The following is a 21,766-nucleotide window of genomic DNA, read 5'->3' on the forward strand; positions in this document are numbered from 1 at the left end:
TGCAGACGCGGGAGACAGCGACAAAGAAAAAAAAAAAAAAAAAAAAAAAAAAAAAAAAAAAAAAAAAAACATTCAGTCATTACAAAGGTGTGCCTCAACTCTGATCATCCTTTGAGAAAATAATAATTCAATTAAATTATAATTGAATTTTAAGTAATTATACCTTCAGTCATTACAAAGGTATGATGAGAAATCTAAACATACCACAATGTCTAAATCATGAAAATTTGTCTAAAACAGTATAATGAACTAACTTTTTCTGGTGTGGGTGGAGCTTCTGGTACAGATTCAGTTGTAGTTGGCGCTGGAGGTGTTGGGGTCAATGGAGGGGCAACAACAGGTGGAGTGGTTACTGTAGTTGTGCTTCCAGCAGCTGGGACTGGAACAACCTGAGAATCATATCTTCATTACAAGACCGAACCACCCTTCACCTACATACAAATAACATTTTCTATCAAGAGTATATTATCACATTACAAAGTCAATATACCATAAAACATTCTTTACATCTGCAAGCCTTTCCCACTGTTGCAAGGAAGCACCAAGAATAGAATCCTTAGAGAAAAAAAAGGCTTGTCTGCTACTCCATTCATAAAGTGATGATAATGGATGTGACGATTTCCACTCTACATCACACCCATTAGTCACTCTCTGTTACATACAGGAAATACACATGTAGCATCCTTTCTCCACTTTTCCGGGGGATAATTTTGGGGGCATTCAGAAATGTGGAGAGAGAGTTCACCATCTGGGGTGGCTAAAATGGTGTATGGATGTGGAACATGGGCTATTGATGATATATATACATATACAAAAGAGTGAACGTTTGAAGTGAAATGTTTAAGGATAATGATAAGGTAACAGAGAGGCATGGCAATAGGACAATATTGGCTGACAGAGCTGAAAAGGGTAAGACAAGAGAACAAATGGGACCATCGGTGGAGGAGGAAAATGAAGAGGTAATAACAAGTACTGATGAAGTGAGAAGGAGATGGACCGAGTATTTTGAAGGTCTGTTGAATGTGTTTGGAGTGACAGATAGAGGGTGCTTTGGTCAGGGTGGTGTGTGAAGGGATAGGGTCAGGTGGAATGGTTTGGTAAACAGAGAAGAGGTAAGGAAAAGCTCTGCGGAAGATGAAAGCAGGCAAGGCGGCAGGTTTGGAAGGTATTGCAGAGGAATTATTAGAAAAGACGGTGACTTGTTGTAGATTGGCTGGTAAGGATATTCGATGCATTAATGGATAAAGGTGAAGTGCCTGAGGATTGGAAGACTGCATGCATAGTGCCACTATACAAAAGCAAAGGGGATAAAGGTGTTCAAATTAGTTTGTTGAGTATTTCTGGGAAATTATATGGGAGGGTATTGATTGAGAGGGTCAAGGAATGTACAGAGCATCAGATTGGAGAAGAGTAGTGTGGTTTCAGATGCAATAGAGGACATGTAGATCAGGTGTTTGCTTTGAAGAATGTACGTGAGAAATACTTAGAAAAACAGTTGGACTTGTATGCGGCATTTATGGATCTGGAGAAGGCATATGATAGGGTTAATGTAGATGCTTTGTGCAAGGTTTTAATATATGGTGTGGGAGGTAAGTTGCCAAAAGCAGTGAAAAGTCAAGAAGGATGTAAGGCACGAGTAAGAGTAGGAAGAGAGGAAAGTGACTGGTTCCCAGTGAATGTCAGTTTCCGGCAGGGGTGCATGATGTCTCTCCATGGTTGTTTAATTTGTTTAAGGATGGAGTGGTTAGGAGGTAAATGCAAGAGTTTTGAAGAGAGGGGTGAGTATGCAGTCTGTTGAGGATGAGTCAGTTGTTCACTTATTATAAAGTGCTGGTGGCTAATTCGGGTGAGAAACTGCAAAAGCTGGTAACTGAGTTTGGTAAAGTGTGTAAGGAGAAAGTTGAGGGTAAATGTGAATAAGAGCAGGGTTATTAGGTTCAGTGGGTTGAGGGACAAGTTAATTGGGAAGCAAGTTCAAATGGAGAAAAAATGGAGGAAGTGAAATATTTTCGATATTTGGGAGTGGACTTAGCAGTGGATGGAACCCTGAAAGCAAAGTGAAACACAAGGTGGGGGAGGCAGCAAAGGTTCTGGGAGCGCTGAAGAATGTGAGGAAGGTGGGTATGTTCGAAGGAATAGTGGTTCCAACAATGTTATATGGTTGAGAGGCATGGGCTATAGATAGGGCTGCACGGAGGAGGGTGGATGTGTTGGAAATGAAATGTTTGAGGACATGTGGAGTGATGTGGTTTGATCAAGTGAGTAATGAAACAGTAAGACAGAGGTGTGGTAACAAAAAAAAAAGAAAAAAAAAATGGTTGAGAGAGCAGAAGGTGTGTAGAAATGGTTCGGACACATAGAGAGAATGAACAAGGAAAAATTGACAAAAAGGATATATGTCAGGTGGAGGGAACAAGGAAAAGAGGGAGACCAAATTGGCAGTAGAAGGATAGAGTGAAAAAGATTCTGAGTGATCAGGGCCTGAACATACAGTAGGGTGAAAGGCATGCAAAGAACAAAGTGAATTGGAAAAATGTGTTACATCTGGGTCAACGTGCTGTCAATGGATTGAACTAGGGCATGTGAAGCATCTGGGGTAAACCATGGAAAGGTGTGTAGGGCCTGGATGTGGAAAGGAGCTGTAGTTTTGGTGCAGTACACATGTCAGCTAGAGACTGAGTGTGAATGAATGTGGCCTTTTTGTCTTTTTCTGGCACTACCTCGAGGTGTGTGTGTGTGTGCTGTTTCCTGTGTGTTGGGGTGGTGATGGGAATGGATGAAGGCAGCAAGTATGAATATGTACATGTGTATATATGTATATGTATGTTGAAATGTTTATGTATGTATATGTGCGCATATGGGCCATTCCTTCCCTCCAGTCTTTACTTTTCCAAAAGGAACAAAAAAGGGGGCCAAGTGAAGAATTTCCCTCTATGGCTCAGTTCTCTGTACTTGACGCCACTTCACTAACGTGGGAAATGGTGAACATGAAAAACTTTCATGCTTGTTCACCATTTCCCACACTAGCAATGTAGTTCCAGGAACAGATGAACAAACAGCTTCATTTGACTACGTCCTTTTTCTAGCTATCATGTTTAATGCACCAAAACCACTGCACCCTATCCACAATCAGGTCCCACAAACCTTTCCTCTGACTGCCATGGATCTATACAAAGAAAATAAATCACTCCCTGTGAACCATCCTATATTACTGTCTAAAAGATGTAAGAGGAAATGGTTGAGTGTGGATTTTTCCTAAAACTGAGGAAATATAAAAAACGTACCTGCATATAGATAGACAAAGAATCATATGACAAGTTTCAGTCATATGACAAGTATTTTGAAGGTTTGTTGAATGTGTTTGATGATAGAGTGGCAGATATAGGGTGTTTTGGTCGAGGTGGTGTGCAAAGTGAGAGGGTTAGGGAAAATGATTTGGTAAACAGAGAAGAGGTAGTGAAAGCTTTGCGGAAGATGAAAGCCGGCAAGGCAGCAGGTTTGGATGGTATTGCAGTGGAATTTATTAAAAAAGGGGGTGACTGTATTGTTGACTGGTTGGTAAGGTTATTTAATGTATGTATGACTCATGGTGAGGTGCCTGAGGATTGGCGGAATGAGTGCATAGTGCCATTGTACAAAGGCAAAGGGGATAAGAGTGAGTGCTCAAATTACAGAGGTATAAGTTTGTTGAGTATTCCTGGTAAATTATATGGGAGGGTATTGATTGAGAGGGTGAAGGCATGTACAGAGCATCAGACTGGGGAAGAGCAGTGTGGTTTCAGAAGTGGTAGAGGATGTGTGGATCAGGTGTTTGCTTTGAAGAATGTATGAGAAATACTTAGAAAAGCAAATGGATTTGTATGTAGCATTTATGGATCTGGAGAAGGCATATGATAGAGTTGATAGAGATGCTCTGTGGAAGGTATTAAGAATATATGGTGTGGGAGGAAAGTTGTTAGAAGCAGTGAAAAGTTTTTATCGAGGATGTAAGGCATGTGTACGTGTAGGAAGAGAGGAAAGTGATTGGTTCTCAGTGAATGTAGGTTTGCGGCAGGGGTGTGTGATGTCTCCATGGTTGTTTAATTTGTTTATGGATGGGGTTGTTAGGGAGGTAAATGCAAGAGTTTTGGAAAGAGGGGCAAGTATGAAGTCTGTTGTGGATGAGAGAGCTTGGGAAGTGAGTCAGCTGTTGTTCGCTGATAATACAGCGCTGGTGGCTAATTGATGTGAGAAGCTGCAGAAGCTGGTGACTGAGTTTGGTAAAGTGTGTGGAAGAAGAAAGTTAAGAGTAAATGTGAATAAGAGCAAGGTTATTAGGTACAGTAGGGTTGAGGGTCAAGTCAATTGGGAGGTGAGTTTGAATGGAGAAAAACTGGAGGAAGTGAAGTGTTTTAGATATCTGGGAGTGGATCTGGCAGCAGATGGAACCATGGAAGCGGAAGTGGATCATAGGGTGGGGGAGGGGGCGAAAATTCTGGGGGCCTTGAAGAATGTGTGGAAGTCGAGAACATTATCTCGGAAAGCAAAAATGGGTACGTTTGAAGGAATAGTGGTTCCAACAATGTTGTATGGCTGCGAGGCGTGGGCTATGGATAGAGTTGTGCACAGGAGGATGGATGTGCTGGAAATGAGATGTTTGAGGACAATGTGTGGTGTGAGGTGGTTTGATCGAGTGAGTAACGTAAGGGTAAGAGAGATGTGTGGAAATAAAAAGAGCGTGGTTGAGAGAGCAGAAGAGGGTGTTTTGAAGTGGTTTGGGCACATGGAGAGAATGAGTGAGGAAAGATTGACCAAGAGGATATATGTGTCGGAGGTGGAGGGAACGAGGAGAAGAGGGAGACCAAATTGGAGGTGGAAAGATGGAGTGAAAAAGATTTTGTGTGATCGGGGCCTGAACATGCAGGAGGGTGAGAGGAGGGCAAGGAATAGAGTGAATTGGAGCGATGTGGTATACCGGGGTTGACGTGCTGTCAGTGGATTAAATCAAGGCATGTGAAGCGTCTGGGGTAAACCATGGAAAGCTGAGTAGGTATGTATATTTGCGTGTGTGGACGTATGTATATACATGTGTAGGGGGGGGGGTTGGGCCATTTCTTTCGTCTGTTTCCTTGCGCTACCTCGCAAACGCGGGAGACAGCGACAAAGTATAATAAATAAAAAAAAGTTTCAGTTTAACATAATGTCAAAGAAAACTAATAAAACTAAGGATCTTAGAAATTTACCTAATGTTAATTTACTGTTAACATCATTACACCTTGAACTTCAAAGGACCAAAATTGTGCTGCAACAATGCAAGATTTTGCACATACCTCTCTCAAGCTCTGCTGTGTCTGGGTTCCCCACTCAGTCTGAAATGTAAATAAAGATAAAAATGTATGCACATACTTTCTGATGTCAACATCTCGGATAAGGTAAATGGGAGAAAATAAAACGGGTGCAAAAATCTTGCAGTGATGAATCCACTGTAAGATCTAGGTCAGGAATTTACATGAATCATAATTCATCTGAAGAGTCAAGGAAAATTTGAATAATCACAGATACAAAGGAATAATACAACCCTGTATCATTGTATTGCATAAGAATGAAGTTGAGGAAATATTTGGATAATCACAGATCCAAGGCAATATTACAACAATGGATTATTGTATTACATTTGAGCAAATGACATTTTGCACACAAAGGTATGTTCCCCTTCTATCATTCTTAAACCAAAATGGATCACACATCAAAGAATAAACAAGATTAGCTACTTCAAGAGGATACAAACTTGATATTCATCAGTGATGATATAAGGTTTACATGTATAACTTGAACTAGTTTTAGTAAAATACTATAACACCTGCATTAAACTCTTTACCTACCCCCATGATACTGACACTTTGTGACCTTTACTTCTGACCTGCAACATCCAGAAATTAAACAAGAGGTAGAACTGTGTACAGTTAGGTGGATGTATGATAAGTCTGCTCTAAATCCATTGACCTAGCATTCATATCTTGTGTAGACAAGCATCTATTCCTTCTTTTTGCCTTTGACTGTATTCTTCAATTTTCTACCACTCTTCCTTTGATCTTAGATATCTGATGAATATCTCACTGAACTTCACCTTGTCTCTAATTCCTTAGCTTGCTTAAGTGTCTCCTTGCTACATGACTCTAAATCAAATGTAAACAATGAATTGTTGTTATATCTCTATGGTAACCACTAATTCTTCATCATGAAAACTGCAGCTTGCAATTCTATAGCCAATAGTTATCTTTAAAGGAGCATGCCATCTCTCTATACAAATCCTTCAAAATATCCATGCTAGTCTAAGTGAAGATGATCATAGCAATGATCATACATCAGTCCCTCTCATCCTAGTTTGCTCAATAACATACTGGTATAGTAATGTGTGTTTGTAATGATTCAGGGAATGTGTGTTTGTAAAGATTCACCAAATCTATGCCTGGCAAAGTCTCTTGTAAATGAGAAAGTTCTTGGGGAAACCATTATTGGCACAGGTTGAACCAAGCATCTGTGAGTGTATAGGCTGTTTCAAGTGGATGTGAATGTTGTGTAGTAGCAAAGGAAATGCATTTTCAAGACCAATATTCTTACAGGTACTGGAGCTGGAACTTGAGGAGCAACTGGAGTCTGGGCCTGAGGCACAGCAGGCGGTGTTGGCTCTGGCTCAGGGGGATGAGCTGAGCCATTCACAGTGGCTGAAGGAGCAGTGAAATTCTGAGGAGGCATTGGAGCTTCCATATCTTCCTCAACTTCACTGCCAGCTTCATCTCCCCCTTCTTCATCACTAAACACCTGTAAAAATCACAAAAATAGTGATATTAGAGTATATAAATAGCAATATTTCAACAATTTTGTGCTCAAAGTCTGTGAGGAAAATTAATACATCTTATAAATACATCTAACTTAGTATGAATTTTAAAAGTATGATACGTGAACCCTGGAAACATCCTATGAAAGACCACATCTGCTCACAACCATTCTCTAGCTGTCATGTGTCATGCAAAACCACAGCTCTCTATCCACATCCAGGCTGCACAGACCTCTCCATGATTTACCCCAGATGTTTAACATGCCCTGGTTCAGTTCACTGATACTACATCGACCCCGGTATATCATATCATTCCAATTCAATCTAATCCATGCATGCCTTTCACCCTCCTGCATGTTCAGGCCCCGATCGCTCAAAATCTTTTACATTCCATCCTTCCACCTCTAATTTGGTTTCCTTCTACATGTTCCCTCCACCTCTGACATATCCTCTTTGTCAACCTTTACTCACCCATTCTCTCCATATGACCAAACCATTTCAAAATACCCTCTTCTGCTCTCTTGACCACACTCTATTTATTACCACAGAGTGGAGGGTGGTGGAAGTACATAAGCTTGGAAAAGAGATGTGTGTGAAGAAATACCAGTAGGGGCTGGGTGTAGAATGGCAATAGGAGAGTGTAAATAGTGCAAGAGGACTGGATGAGGAATGCCGAGAAGGGCAGATGAGTACAATATTTGGTGTAAGGCTGTTTGATTAAGTAATACAGGGGTAAGAGAGGTTTGGTAATAAGAAGAATGTAGCTTATTGTACATAAAAAATGCGTTGAAATGGTTTGGAAAAAAGGAGAAAATGAATGAGGAGAGGTTGACAAAGAGGACAAACATGTCAGGAGTGGAGGAGACCAAACTGGAGATGGTATGATGGAGTGAAAAATATAAGTAAACTCCAAAAGATATTCACCATTTTCATTGACATCAGTGGGGATCCCATGCCCCCTTTTTATACCTTCAACTGTCACATTTTATCCACTCTCACAATCATACCACCCACAACAAATATTCAATCACTTGCCTCAAAATTAACTGCAAACTCACCCCGCTCATCCCAAAACACATGCCTCTCATCCTCTTAATCCTGGTATAATGTCTGTTGCCCTCCTTTGGAACTTCTCAAAATGGTCTTTGTGCATCTATAGGTAAAGTCACCAGACTTGACATGCACATTCTTGTTCTAGCCATATTCATGATGTAAACAGCTTCCTAAATATTCCCTTATCTGCACACTTGAAAGCTATTCTAATATATGCCTGCAAACAATTTGTCTCCTTAGCTATTCTCCTACTGTGCAACTCTAGCAATAGATTCAGGATGATAAATTCCTAGTCCCTTTCACAGAATCTAGCAGTTTATTTCCTGCTAAACAATGATAATTCTGAGGCCTTCCCTCACTTCGTTCCAACCTAATCTCTTTAAATTTTCTTAGGATGAGTTTCATCAACCATTTAACAGACCAACTTTGGAGTCTGTTGGGTCCCCTTTTCACTTCCCACACAGCCTTTATGTCATCTGCAAACATTTCTGCTTATACAGATATAGAAGAATAATCGCCCCTAAACAGAGCCCTGGAGCACTCTGAGGGTCAACCTGACTCATCTGGATAAAGCTCCTCTCAAATGCATCTTATATTCCCTCCATCAAAGATAACCTTCTATCAATAGGAGTTTTCCTCTTAGTTCTGCCTGGTGATCCACTTTCAAAATAAACCTCCAAAGTAATACTGTCAAGTATTTTCTGGTAGTCCAGACAAATACAATCCATCCAACTTCCCTTTTGTGTGCATGTGTGTAAACCTTATAGGTTTTCACATCTATATACAAATAAGCACTAAACTTGACACAATGATACAAGAGGACAAGGTCTTAAATTCAACACCACCTACATACCTCTTCTCCCCTACACCTTCTGTATCTTCCCCCCTTACCACCATTCTTCCTGCATTCCTCATCTTCCCCTCACACCAGTATCCCTCTCTTCACCATTCCATCATCCCACAAACATTCCCCTCTAACCTTTCCCATCACCTTACCAGCATCCCTCTCATCCCACTCCATTCCTGTTCCTTAACTGTTCTCCTACCTTAGCTCCTAAGTAAGTTCTTTAAATATCTAAATGATTCAAAACCCATCAAGCCAACTAGTAAGATAATATTTTCCCAAATAATCTACATGATACTTTCTTAATTTCAAACATCTTTTACCTCATCTTGATAACGGAAGATGTCATTATGTACATAGTACTTCTTGGGAGTTTGCGGAGCCAAGACAAATGTCTGCATGAATCGTCGCATTGGATTACCATTGTTGGACAACTCTCCAGTTACCTAGAAACAACCATTTAGTTAATACTGATCCTCAATGAAGTCAACACACATGAGAAATATATATTTTTTTGGGTATATATGACTACAAATGAGCTTTATGACCTTGACCTGCCAACATTAATAAGTGATTGAGCAATCAACAAACAAAAAACCTTGCGAGTTGATGGAGAACCTATGCATAAAAAAGATATGCATACCATGTCAGACTACGTGGAGCAACCACATAAAAATTTACAGCATGCAGCCTCCTACACCTACACTGCCTATGAACTATGTCTGCATATTCTTATATAATTTCAGCTATCCCTATTAAAACTGTAGTGAAAGTTTAACTTAATTTTTATCAAATATTGTTTTTCACACCATATACACTTTATCCAGACATAAATTCTTCTTGCTTCCAAAATACTTTCAATACAAAGCAGAAGTTCATTACAATCATAACCTCTAAAAAGCTGTCTTAATCCTTAACTCGTGTAACTTATATACAGAATAAGTACCCTTATCCAAAATGCCTGGGGCCATAAGTGTTTAAGATTTGGGATTTTTTCGGATTTTGAAATATTTGCATATACATAATGAGGTATGTGGAAAACAGAATGAAATGGAAACAAACAGGATAGAGCTGAGACATACCTCAATGTTCTGACTGTTCAACGATCTTCCTCTATCACTAAATGGTTTGTCACTTGCCTGTAGTTACTTTAGCATCAACCGTTTAGTGATAAGTGTGAAAGCTTACCTAGAGGAAGGGATTAAGAATGTTACCACAAGGTCTGGACTCATCTGTTGGTCACATCAGGTAGCAAAGATCACTGTTGGTCACATCAGGTAGCAAAGATCAGAAACAGATGGAGGCAGCAGAACAAGTGATCCAATCAGAGAGCAACATACCAGGGTGTCCAACCGGGTGACCATCACTTGCTGGGGAATAGTCCCGCCATATGCTGGAATCAGTATCTCCTGAGGAAGATCACTGAACAGTCGAAACATTGAGGTATGTCTCAGCTCTAACATGTTTCTTTCCATACCATCCTGTTTTCCACATTTGTCATGATGGATAATTAGATATCTTGGGGAATGTACCCCAATCTCAACACAAAATCCATATATGTTTCATATACAACTTATACACAGCCTGAAGGTAATGTACACAATATCTTTAACAATTCTGCTCAAGAAACAAAGTTTGCTGTAACACTGAACCATCAGAAAGCTAAGGTGACAAAAGTCAGCTAACCATGTGGATAATCTGTGGTTGTTTGGCATCACCTTATTCCTGACTCTGAATTTCTATGCTACTGATAAGCAAACATTTTCTTACACTTATTCACACAGAGCAGAGGTAAAGCAAAAATCACAATGAGTTATGCATGTAGTCCTGGTGGTGACTACGGTTTGTAACAAACTGGCAACAACAGAGCTTCACAGTCCAGCATGGGCAAGTGAAGTCAGGCATGGAATTTTCCACGTCATGTCGCCACTCAAAATGGTTCAGATTCAGGAGCATTTCAGATTTTGGACTAGGAATGCTCAACCTGTAATGGTATTCAACTTAACTTACTTCCAAAAAATGCAGGCACAGGAAAATGAGTTACCTGAATAACCACTCCATTATCAAGCGTGGCTTGTGTATCAACCATTCTGATCTTGGCATGACAGTCACGGAAGTTGAGGCTCACGATCATTTTATGTATATCTGCTTGGCCAATAATTGGTTCACTCATGGAATTGTGGCCCCCATGCATGAAAGATGAGTTATGACTGAAAAACCTGAAAGAAATAATAAAATGAAGACATCTTTCATAAGAATCACTTGCAAGTAAGCCACAATGCTGTCTTCCAGAAAATGGCTACTGGACAACCATTTTTTCTGAAGTATTCATTAGCATATATAATTCCCCCTCGTACCCTAAACCTTGAGAAAAACATGGAAAAAAAAATTACTACTTCCATACAGAGAAACAGGGTTCATGCTCTTCAACCCCTCCCTAGGTCATACAACAGAATTCTGTTCACATTAAAAAACAATTACTAACATAGTATCACTTATCCACAGAAAACTAAACGACTAAGGAAGTCTAGAATGACACAAAGTATTCTAAATTAACAGTGTACAATACAAATTACATAACTGCTTTATCCAAAGAAAATGATGAGCTAAAAAGCAAGTGATGTGAAAGACTGGGTAATGTGAAGATAACAAAGGTACAAGTTGAAGAAATAATATATGAAAAATACAGTTTAATAACTTTTAACAGTCATATTTGGAATGTTTTGAACTGACAGCATGCTTCAGTCTTCCTATGAAAAACTACAATTCCAATTTCACTACCCTTTTTCCCCCCTAAATGTATATAATACTCTTTCCTGCCTATATGCACATATATGTCAAGAACATTCAAGTTTTCTCCATTATTTTTTTCAGGAGTTAGGGAGACTTTCTCATTCACTCCTGCTGATACATATGTGTTATCTTTGGACAATTGGGGTTCAATGCCACTGGAACAAATATGGAGTTTGTATTCAAAATGCCCAGACAGGAGTTTCACAGGCAAATTTTTGGGGAAAAAATAAAAAGGCCTAGTTAGCAAAATTCTTAATGTTACCATAAGACATGGGCATTTTTTTCAAACCTGCATGGGTCAGTGTGCTTGATCATGACAGAGAGGACAGTGCAACAGCAGGAAGCTGCTGCCACACTAACCATCCAATCCTTTGAACCCACTAATTATGCTAATATTCTACCTAGATATGACTCAAATTCAACTTGGTGAATTAACAAAAGATGAATGCCCCTTTAGTGAAGATGAAAGGCACAGAGAATCTGGGGAGATGATGCACATGTACACACACACTGCCACCAAAACAAACATATTGTGCTAGTGGTGAGGGTGTCAGTGATACAGCAAGAGGCTGGAAATGGGACTAGCAGGTTGTGCCATTCATGCCAAAAGGCTTTAAGTTTGATTCCACAAACTCAGGGATAACAGATCTTATACAGTATTCAATAACTCAAAGAGGAACTTGATTTTTTCTGAGTTTATTGATACAAGCATAATGAAAAAAGACTGATGTGGAAACATTATCAGCATCTCCATTTTCATCTCATTGTACACTGGCTTAATGGAAGGAAACTGCCAAGGATGAGATATATCTTTTTCGGTGTAATGTTTATGCCACACATAAAGAGAACAAATGACAACTGGACAATGGGTGATCTGTATGAGATGATCTTTGGAAAGCTAATGTCTCATTATTGTCTTCTCTAACCACTGAGTCATTCATTTGGTAGGCAACAAACAACTTGTAGAAGGATGTGAGAAGTTTCAGATAACCCAGCCAATTCTTGAATAAAGAAAATCCCAGATAAAGTTCATGATTCTTTGAAATTTGTGGCCGGATGCAAGTATATATATATATATATATATATATATATCTTTTTCTTTTCTTTCAAACTATTCGCCATTTCCCGCATTAGCGAGGTAGCGTTAAGAACAGAGGACTGGGCCTTTGAGGGAATACCCTCACCTGGCCCAATTCTCTGTTCCTTCTTTTGGAAAATTAAAAAAAAACCGAGAGGGGAGGATTTCCAGCCCCCCGCTCCCTCCCCTTTTAGTCGCCTTCTACGACACGCAGGGAATACGTGGGAAGTACTCTTAATCCCCTATCCCCAGGGATCATATATATATATATATATATATATATATATATATATATATATATATATATATATTTTTGCCGGTCTCCCACGTTTGCGAGGTAGCGCAAGGAAACAGACAAAAGAAATGGCCCAACCCACCCCCATACACATGTATATACATACGTCCACACATGCAAATATACATACCTACACAGCTTTCCATGGTTTACCCCAGACGCTTCACATGCCCTGATTCAATCTACTGACAGCACGTCAACCCCGGTATACCACATCGATACAATTCACTCTATTCCTTGCCCTCCTTTCACCCTCCTGCATGTTCAGGCCTCGATCACACAAAATCTTTTTCACTCCATCTTTCCCCCTCCAATTTGGTCTCCCACTTCTCCTCGTTCCCTCCACCTCCGACACATATATCCTCTTGGTCAATCTTTCCTTACTCATTCTCTCCATGTGCCCAAACCATTTCAAAACACCCTCTTCTGCTCTCTCAACCACGCTCTTTTTATTTCCACACATCTCTCTTACCCTATTATTACTTACTCGATCAAACCACCTCACACCACACATTGTCCTCAAACATCTCATTTCCAGCACATCCATCCTCCTGCGCACAACTCTATCCATAGCCCACGCCTCGCAACCATACAACATTGTTGGAACCACTATTCCTTCAAACATACCCATTTTTGCTTTCTAAGATAATGTTCTCGACTTCCACACATTCTTCAATGCTCCCAGGATTTTCGCCCCCTCCCCCACCCTATGATCCTCTTCCGCTTCCATGGTTCCATCCGCTGCCAGATACACTCCCAGATATCTAAAACACTTTACTTCCTCCAGTTTTTCTCCATTCAAACTTACCTCCCAATTGACTTGACCCTCAACCCTACGGTACCTAATAACCTTGCTCTTATTCACATTTTACCAAACTCAGTCACCAGCTTCTGCAGTTTCTCACATGAATCAGCCACCAGCGCTGTATCATCAGCGAACAACAACTGACTCACTTCCCAAGCTCTCTCATCCACAACAGACTTCATACTTGCCCCTCTTTCCAAAACTCTTGCTTTCACCTCCCTAACAACCCCATCCATAAACAAATTAAACAACCATGGAGACATCACATACCCCTGCCGCAAACCTACATTCATTGAGAACAAATCACTTTCCTCTCTTCCTACACGTACACATGCCTTACATCCTCGATAAAAACTTTTCACTGCTTCTAACAACTTGCCTCCCACACCATATATTCTTTATACCTTCCACAGAGCATCTCTATCAACTCTATCATATGCCTTCTCCAGATCCATAAATGCTACATACAAATCCTTATATATACACCCTCAAAATGTCATTGTTTTGGAGCTTAAGTTTTTGCACTTTGTGATTGACAAGATCTATTTTAAACTTCATGGAGTATATAGGAAAGGAAACTGACACAGTGCATGACGAAAGTCTAAGCTTTTCCAGTTCACATGAGTGCATTCTTAGCTCCTCATGGATAGAAAGGCCATACTATCTATGGTAATGGTACACAAGTCCAAATCTCTTCTATTTCTTGCTTACTGAAAATATTGGTGGGTGTGGAAGTGTCATAAGGTATCTGAGTAAATTCACATATTTCAGATGCTTTTAAAAATTCTTCAGTCTATTCACACAAACATTTCTCTGATACTTTCATTCCTCTCCGCTGCTATCATTACCATTACTATTGTTATTTCTATCTTTATTGGTACAATCATGGTTGTTGGAGCAGAGAACTGGAAATCTTACCCTCCTGTATCACTTTCCAAAAGAGGGGACAGAGGAAGTTAAGCAAGGATTTGTTCCTTTAATGCTTGCTCATCTTCCTTATACCACCTTGCTCATGCAGGTAAAAGTAAACCCACTCAAAACAATGTTAAGTATGACTGCTATCCTAACATTTTTATTTCTATTATCATCATTATGATAATGCAGTCATGAAGATGGGAGGTGCAAGTATGCTGTCAAACTGAAAATTAAATTACTAGTTCTTTGCTGATGACACAGCAATGATGGAAGATTGGAGTGAGAATCTGCATAAGTTGGTGACTGAGTTTGAAAGTGTGTGCAAAAGAAGGAAGCTGCGAGTAAAGGTGAAAAAAGCAAGGTTATTAGGTTTTGCAGTGCAGAGGGTCAGGTTACTTGGGATGTGAGTCTAAATGAAGAAAACCTGGACCAAGGGAAGTGTTTCAGATAACTGGGAGTGGACATGGCAACAAATGGAACCATGGAAGCAAAAGTGTCACAAAGTGCGTGAGGGGCAAAGCTTTTCAAAGCACTGAAAAATAAATGGAAAGAGAAGTCTTTAACTGAATGAGCGAAAATGGGTGTTTGAAGGCATAGCATTCCCGAAAATGATATATGGATGCAAGGTAGGTGCTATGGATGAGGACATGTAGAGGAGGGTGGAAATGTTGGAAATTAAATGCTTGACGACAATATATAGTACGTGAGGATCCAATTGAGTAAGTAATATAATAAAAGGGTCAGAGAGAGAGAGAGGTGTCGCAATAAAAAGAGTGTGGTTAAGAGCTAAAGAGGGTGTGCTTGAAATGGTTTGGACATAAAAATGAGAAGTTAGGAGAGGTTTACAAAGAGGATATACGTGTCCAAAGTGGAGGGAACAAAAAGGGGTAGACCAAACTGGAGATGGAAGGATAGAGTGAAAAAGATTTTGAGTGACCAAGAAATGAACATGCAGGAAGGTGAAAGACGTGCATAGGATAAAGTGAATTGAAAAGACGGGGTATACAGGAGTCGATGAGCTGCCAATGGACTGAACAAGGGAAGTAATGGAAAGGTCTGTGGGACCTAGTTTTGGATATGGGGATGTGGTTTCGATGCACTGCACAGGACAGCTATAGAATGGATGTGAGCAGATACAGCCTTTGTTCATCTGTTCCTATCACTGATGTGAGAAATGGCAATAATGTATGAAAAATGTATTGACATCAATATCAACATTATTTCTAGCCCAAAGTGAAACAAAGTATGGGGAAGAAAGGTTTGTGAATGCCTTTGGGATTAACACGATGGCAAGAGATATGGGGAAAAAAAAAAAGACAGACAGCACAGATGATAAAGATGTGGAATGCATGAAAGGGGATAAGGAAGTGACCACCAGACTAATGGGGGAAAACTGGAAGAGGATACTGAGATGTGGATGACAATTAGTGCCTAAGACTGAGGAAAAAGGTACAGTGTTTTGAGAAGAGGTAAGGGAGTTCATCACCAATTTCAGTCTGAGACTGTACTCTTGATGGTACAGCCTAGCCAAAGCAAGTTTTCATTTGCGGTGTAACCTCTTACAGGCAGAGTCCAGTACCATCTCTATATATGAATGTAAAATTTAATTTAAGCATAGTGTGGATGTGCTTAAGTGGACAATGAACTTGTATGTAAATTGTCGAAAAACAGTTCTTACTCTACATATCAGAGATGAATCAAATATCAAAGTTGAAAAAATGATCTATCTACTAATACATTATAAATCTATAAGCAGTCAGCTATAAACTAATGATGTTTGCAATGGAAGAGATAGGACTGCTCTTACAACAGCCTATACAACTTCACATGGGTTTGATGGAGTTGTGGTCCTAATCTAAAACTCGTGGACTTGGGATTTGAAGTGGAAGGTGGTGTTGGTGAAATCATGGTGCAACACCTTCATCCCCAGCTGTCCAACTAGGTCCAGGACATGGTTTGAGAGAGTTGGGAGGGGTTAATGTGGTGCTGGTGACAAGCATGGTGAATTAGTGTCATCCCAAGCGGTCAAAGTAGGTCCAGGACATGATTTGAGAAAGTTGGGAGCGGTTTGTGTGTAGTGTGCTTCTTGATATGTCGTGTAAAAGAGTGAGTATCACGTTGCAAGCTATTTTCTGTATCTTTTCAAATACTACATTTAAGGCAAGGTAGGGAATACATAGGTACAACTGGGAAGAGTGAAAACTGTACAAGTTCTCAGTTCAGGTGTTGGATCCAAGTGTTATGAATCATCAGAGTACACTGAGATAACTGAAATACTTTATAATGACCCTGACCTTTTCTTCTCGGCTCAGCTTGTCATTCAGAATGACTCTAGATGCTTGGTGAAATAAAAAAACCTGAAGGGAAATGAGGCCTAATGAGAAATGGAAAGGGTGGGACATACTGTAACTGGAAGCAAAACTGATATAAACAACTAGCTTTGGGTTAGTTAATGGTGAAATAGTTGGCAGTGGTCCAGTTCTATTGGCTGCTGAGGCTGTCCTGATAGGCAATGTATCTGAGGCAGTTGTCAATATTGATATTCAAAGCAAATAAGTCAATGTACTTCCAATGAAATAGTGTATCCAAAAGGGTATCATATAAAATGATGAAGGAGCGTACTCTTTAAGCCCAATGGGAACCCATAAGTGTAGAAATGGAAAGTGGTTGAGGTCCCTTGGAAGCATACAGCCAGACTAAGTTCACTGGAGAAGTCTGCAACCTACAGAATGACACTTCTTAGCAACCTAAGGTTCAACATTTATTAAATCATTATGTAGTAGGTGATTACCTACAAAGCTCTAGTTAAATCAATGAAAGAGAAAGCCACTAAGGACTTGCATTTCTCTAGGATGAGGGAGATGATGAGATAGTCTGTCGTACATCTTCATATAACTAAGTATATTTACTTATTATACTTTGTCGTTGTTTCCCGCGTTAGCAAAGTAGCGCAAGAAAACACACGAAAGAATGGCCCAACCCACCCACATACACATGTATATAACTAAATGTTGATGTGATAAGTTACTTTATGGGGCAAATTGTGTTGTATCATGTGAATGTCAGACAATGTACTGGAGTACGTCAGCGTACGTGGGTATACTTACCGATGGAGGTGCAAGGGGGCCTTGTTGAGCACCGTGTAGTACTGGCGCACAAACTCAAGGCCAACGCATTGCGGTGATGGAGTTTCCATGACCATCCTCTGTTAGAACTCCTGCAGGAAAACCAAAATTATTTTTCTTGAACCATTTCATAATCCAAATATAACATTACTGGGAGAAAATCTAACCATTCAAAGCAAAATAACAATCTATTTCTAAAGATCATACCAATCATGACTAAATAAAACACATGAAAAGAAAGAGGCTTCCTTTCCAAATCAATCTGATTCATCAGCAGAGCCAAAAAAGGATAGAGAAGCCTACCTCACAATACACAGATGCATTCCCTATTAAGATTATCTACACTAAAGGTTAATGACTTTTATCAAAGAAACACAAAAAATTAAATAATCAGTAACTATTAGAGACAATTCAATAAGATTTTTTTGGGGGAGTAATGAAGATATGTATCCGTCCGAACAGATCAATAACCAAATCAGTATTTTTATGCATTTCAAATTTTTTTTTCTGGGTTGTGTGATAACCAACAATTAATTCTTAGAGCTTGTTTTTAACACTATGTTGACGCAAACTCTGTGTAACATAGCTTACAAAAGGTAACATTATCTGGCATCTGCCAGACCTAAGCATTACCAAGTATTAGAATATGCTGGTTAAGAGAACGTACCTTACACATTTAATTTACAAATTGGAGACCATGCCTTAAAGGATTGAACACATATAAATGCGCTCCAGAGTACAACCTCAGTGATCTCAGTCGTCCCCAGTATCCATTTAATTCCTTTACAACTTTAATGCCAGCTGTGAAAGATATCTGAAAACTTTATAATTCCACAATTTTGCCTTCCTTGTAGGGTAATATTAGAGCAGGATTTGCAAAACTTTCTACTATACCACAAATATTTCCACTGTTATTCGTGTAAAACTATTTTCATTCATATACAGTAGGCCTGTGAAATTAACCTTTTCCAAGGAAACACCTGAATAAAACAAGTTAGAACTGTGAAAACTAAATGAAGCAACTGAATGTCCCATACCCTAGATTTGTGAAATAGCTGAGAGCAACAATAAGCTCATAATAATGCTGGTCTGTGGAAAGGTGTGTCGTGCTGTACTTCAATCCCCCTCTGCAACTTCAGGTTAAGTGTGTCAACTTAAATCTCCCAGGAAAGAATTACCTTAGAAAAAACATGCAATAAAAAGTTGCTAGCACAGTTATATGTACTCTCCCCTCTCCACCTTCTAATGCATTGGAGGGATTCCCCTATGTGGCAGCCTCCATCACTTGACTGTGGTCCTCTGCTGTCTTCATGCAGTAGCACTGCGTTAAATCTTCCAGGATGTCTATCATTGTCACGGGTTTTCATTCCAAGGTAACAGTTATGCAGAAACAAACCTCTCAGGAATTACGTGCCAACCACTGTTGGCAAATCGGGTGCCGACACAAACCAAGAGTGGCTGATGACTACTCTCCCACTTCCCCACATTGTTGGGATATGTTCACCAGCTATCGAGGCTGCAGGGTCCACAAGTGGGGAGCACACACCAACTTCATTCACCAAGAGTTGGTGACATGGCATGTCTTGTCTAAGGCAAGATGGACCAACAAGGAGATTGAGCTCTTCACTAGGGCAGAGGCAACGATGGCAGCTGGTCCCTCTTTAAAAGGCGTACGGGGCCTGAACCAGCAGTTACAGGCTACTGTTCCCTACCGGTCGGTGGAGGCAATCAAGAGCCTCCGATGGAAAGCAACATATAAGACCTGTGTTCAGGAGTTGATCCTGAACACTAACGCCCACCACGAGATCAGTGTAGGTGGGGAGGTGGTGTGAAGTGTGTCATGTGAGAGTCATGTCCCAGCTGACAAAAGAGACAACACACAGAGTGGCACCCATGAGGAGGGGAACCTGTCACTCCTGGTGGTGCTGCTGACCTACGGTTTTATCTGTCCCCTACGCTCAGCGGGTTCCCCAACCCGTTGCCTCTTTTGTTGCGGAGACTGTGTCTTACCTCAACACACTAGAGCCTGGCCCCACAAATCCTCTATGGGGTGAGGAAGTGCTAAATGCCTCCCTCAGGCATTTGCATCATGGGGACAGCCTCTCTGCCATCAGGGCAGCCACAGAACACGCCAGAAAACTGGTAAGTTCCTGTGGCTTGCCTTTAGATGGCCAGAATCATGGTGTGGGCAGATCAGAACAACCAGAGAATGCAGGCAATGGTTGCTGGACTGACAAAGTCCCTGTGCATGCCAATCAGCTGCGAAGGGAACAATACAAAAAGATACAGTGGCTTTATCTAATGATTAAGTCGCTGACCGTTGGACAGGTACTTAAAGGTGAATGGGAGGTATTGCCAATGACAGTTGGGCAGGAAACCCTCTACCCCTTTTGGGTAGCCCTCTTTTCACAGCCATCCGAACCGGACAGATATTCCATCACCGATTTTGACCGATTAAGTAAACCACTCGCAGAGGTCCTATCCTTAGGAGAGGTAGCACACCACCTCAAAGCTACTAAAACATTGGTCCCCAATCCTGATGGAATGCAGACGAGGCTCCTGAAGTCTATTCTGTTCAATCTGTGGATTGCCACCTCTGCACTGCCTGAGCCACTCAAGGCTAATAGGATGTCACTGATACCAAAGATACCGAATCCCACACAGCCCAAGGACTACAGGTTGATCACCATCTCATGTGCTGTAGTCTGTTTGCTAAAAAAAAAAAAAAAAAAAAAAAAAAAAAAAAAAAAATCTTGAGCAGCAGCATCTCGAGCCTCGTCCAGACCAATGGAGCTCAAAAGGCATTCGTCCCTGTAGATGGATGTCTTGAGAACTTCACGATCCTGGATGCAATAGTTGGTCATATGCAGGGATAGTCTCATGCTGTGCACCTGGCATTCCTCGACATGGCTAAAGCGTTCAATAGTGTTAATCATAGCACTATCGAGCAGGCCATATCGCGGAATGGTAATCCTGCCCCAGTCAGGGTATACATTCAACATACAACCAAGCCTTCACACATATTGAAAGGCAGCGATGAAAGGGTCACAACAGTTAAGGAAGTGGGTGCTGGGGGTGAGATTTGGAGACCAGAAAGTGCCAGTACTAGTCTTTGCTGATGACCTGGTTCTGGTGGCACAGACGGCGGGTGGTCTGCAAAAAGCAACTGACGTTTTGGCAGACACTTACAAGGGGATGGCCTTCAAGTGAACCCAGGAAAATGTCAGTCCCTTAGCAAGCAAATTGATGGCAAATGCAAGACTTGGTACATCAATAAGAACAGGAAGTTACAAGTCTTGGGCAGCACTATTGGTTCCATGGATGCTGAGGATGACATGTACCTCGGTGTTCTCGTTGGGGCAGGGGGTAGGCATAGATCCTACGGTGCCCTGCTTGAAGAGGGTCTTGCTACCATCACCAGGGCCCCTCTAAAACCTCAGCAGAGGATTACGATCCCTGTAGATCATCTTGTACCCAAACTAATGCATCGCTTGGTGCTGGGGGAGGTATATAAGATGCAGTTAGAGCGTATGGACAAGCAGGTTAGAGTAGAGATTCACCGTTGCTGCCCCATGATGTGCCCTACGCATTCTTCCACACAGCGGCAGGGGATGGCAGTTTGGGTATACCCGACTTTGTCTCGACTGTGCAGCTAAATAAACAAGTCCACTTCAAGAAACTGCTTACCTTGTCTGATCCAGTGATTCAGGTAGTGGTCCAAGAACCTGCAGAGTAGGTCAGGCCCTGCATGCACTGCCAGTTGACAGTAAAGTAATAAGACTGAACGACCGCACACATGGCATTATGACCTAGTTAGTACCTGCAATGGGTTAGGTCTCACCCTATCTGCTCCTGTATCACAGGTCAGTAGAGGGGCTACCAGTGGGACCCAACTCCTCATAGGCAGTGACTACGTTAAAGCTGTTCAAGCGTGATCAGGAACACTTCCCACTCCACCGGGATTAAAAGAGGCCGGCCCGACATTTCCAGCCTCTGTAACATATGTCAACAGCCCGGGACGATTGGGCGTATCACACAGGT

At 40.9% G+C, this 21,766-nt stretch overlaps 1 protein-coding gene across 5 annotated transcripts in view; it reads right to left on the reverse strand.

Annotated features, from left to right (window-relative positions):
• rin (ras GTPase-activating protein-binding protein 2) overlaps positions 1–21,766 on the reverse strand; it is a 51,216-nt gene that overhangs the window by 21,370 nt on the left and 8,080 nt on the right. For all 5 annotated transcript variants that reach the window (XM_071657125.1, XM_071657128.1, XM_071657129.1 and 2 more), the window contains exons 2-7: positions 17,708–17,817; positions 10,759–10,933; positions 9,038–9,160; positions 6,601–6,801; positions 5,310–5,348; positions 255–389 (exon numbers count right to left, since the gene is read on the reverse strand). In XM_071657125.1, coding sequence (XP_071513226.1) covers positions 255–389; positions 5,310–5,348; positions 6,601–6,801; positions 9,038–9,160; positions 10,759–10,933; positions 17,708–17,802 — 768 coding nt within the window. In that variant the 5' untranslated portion in view covers positions 17,803–17,817. The remainder of the gene's footprint in view (positions 1–254; positions 390–5,309; positions 5,349–6,600; positions 6,802–9,037; positions 9,161–10,758; positions 10,934–17,707; positions 17,818–21,766) is intronic.

This window comes from Panulirus ornatus, chromosome 64 (genome assembly GCF_036320965.1).
Source record: "Panulirus ornatus isolate Po-2019 chromosome 64, ASM3632096v1, whole genome shotgun sequence".
NCBI lineage: Eukaryota > Metazoa > Arthropoda > Malacostraca > Decapoda > Palinuridae > Panulirus > Panulirus ornatus.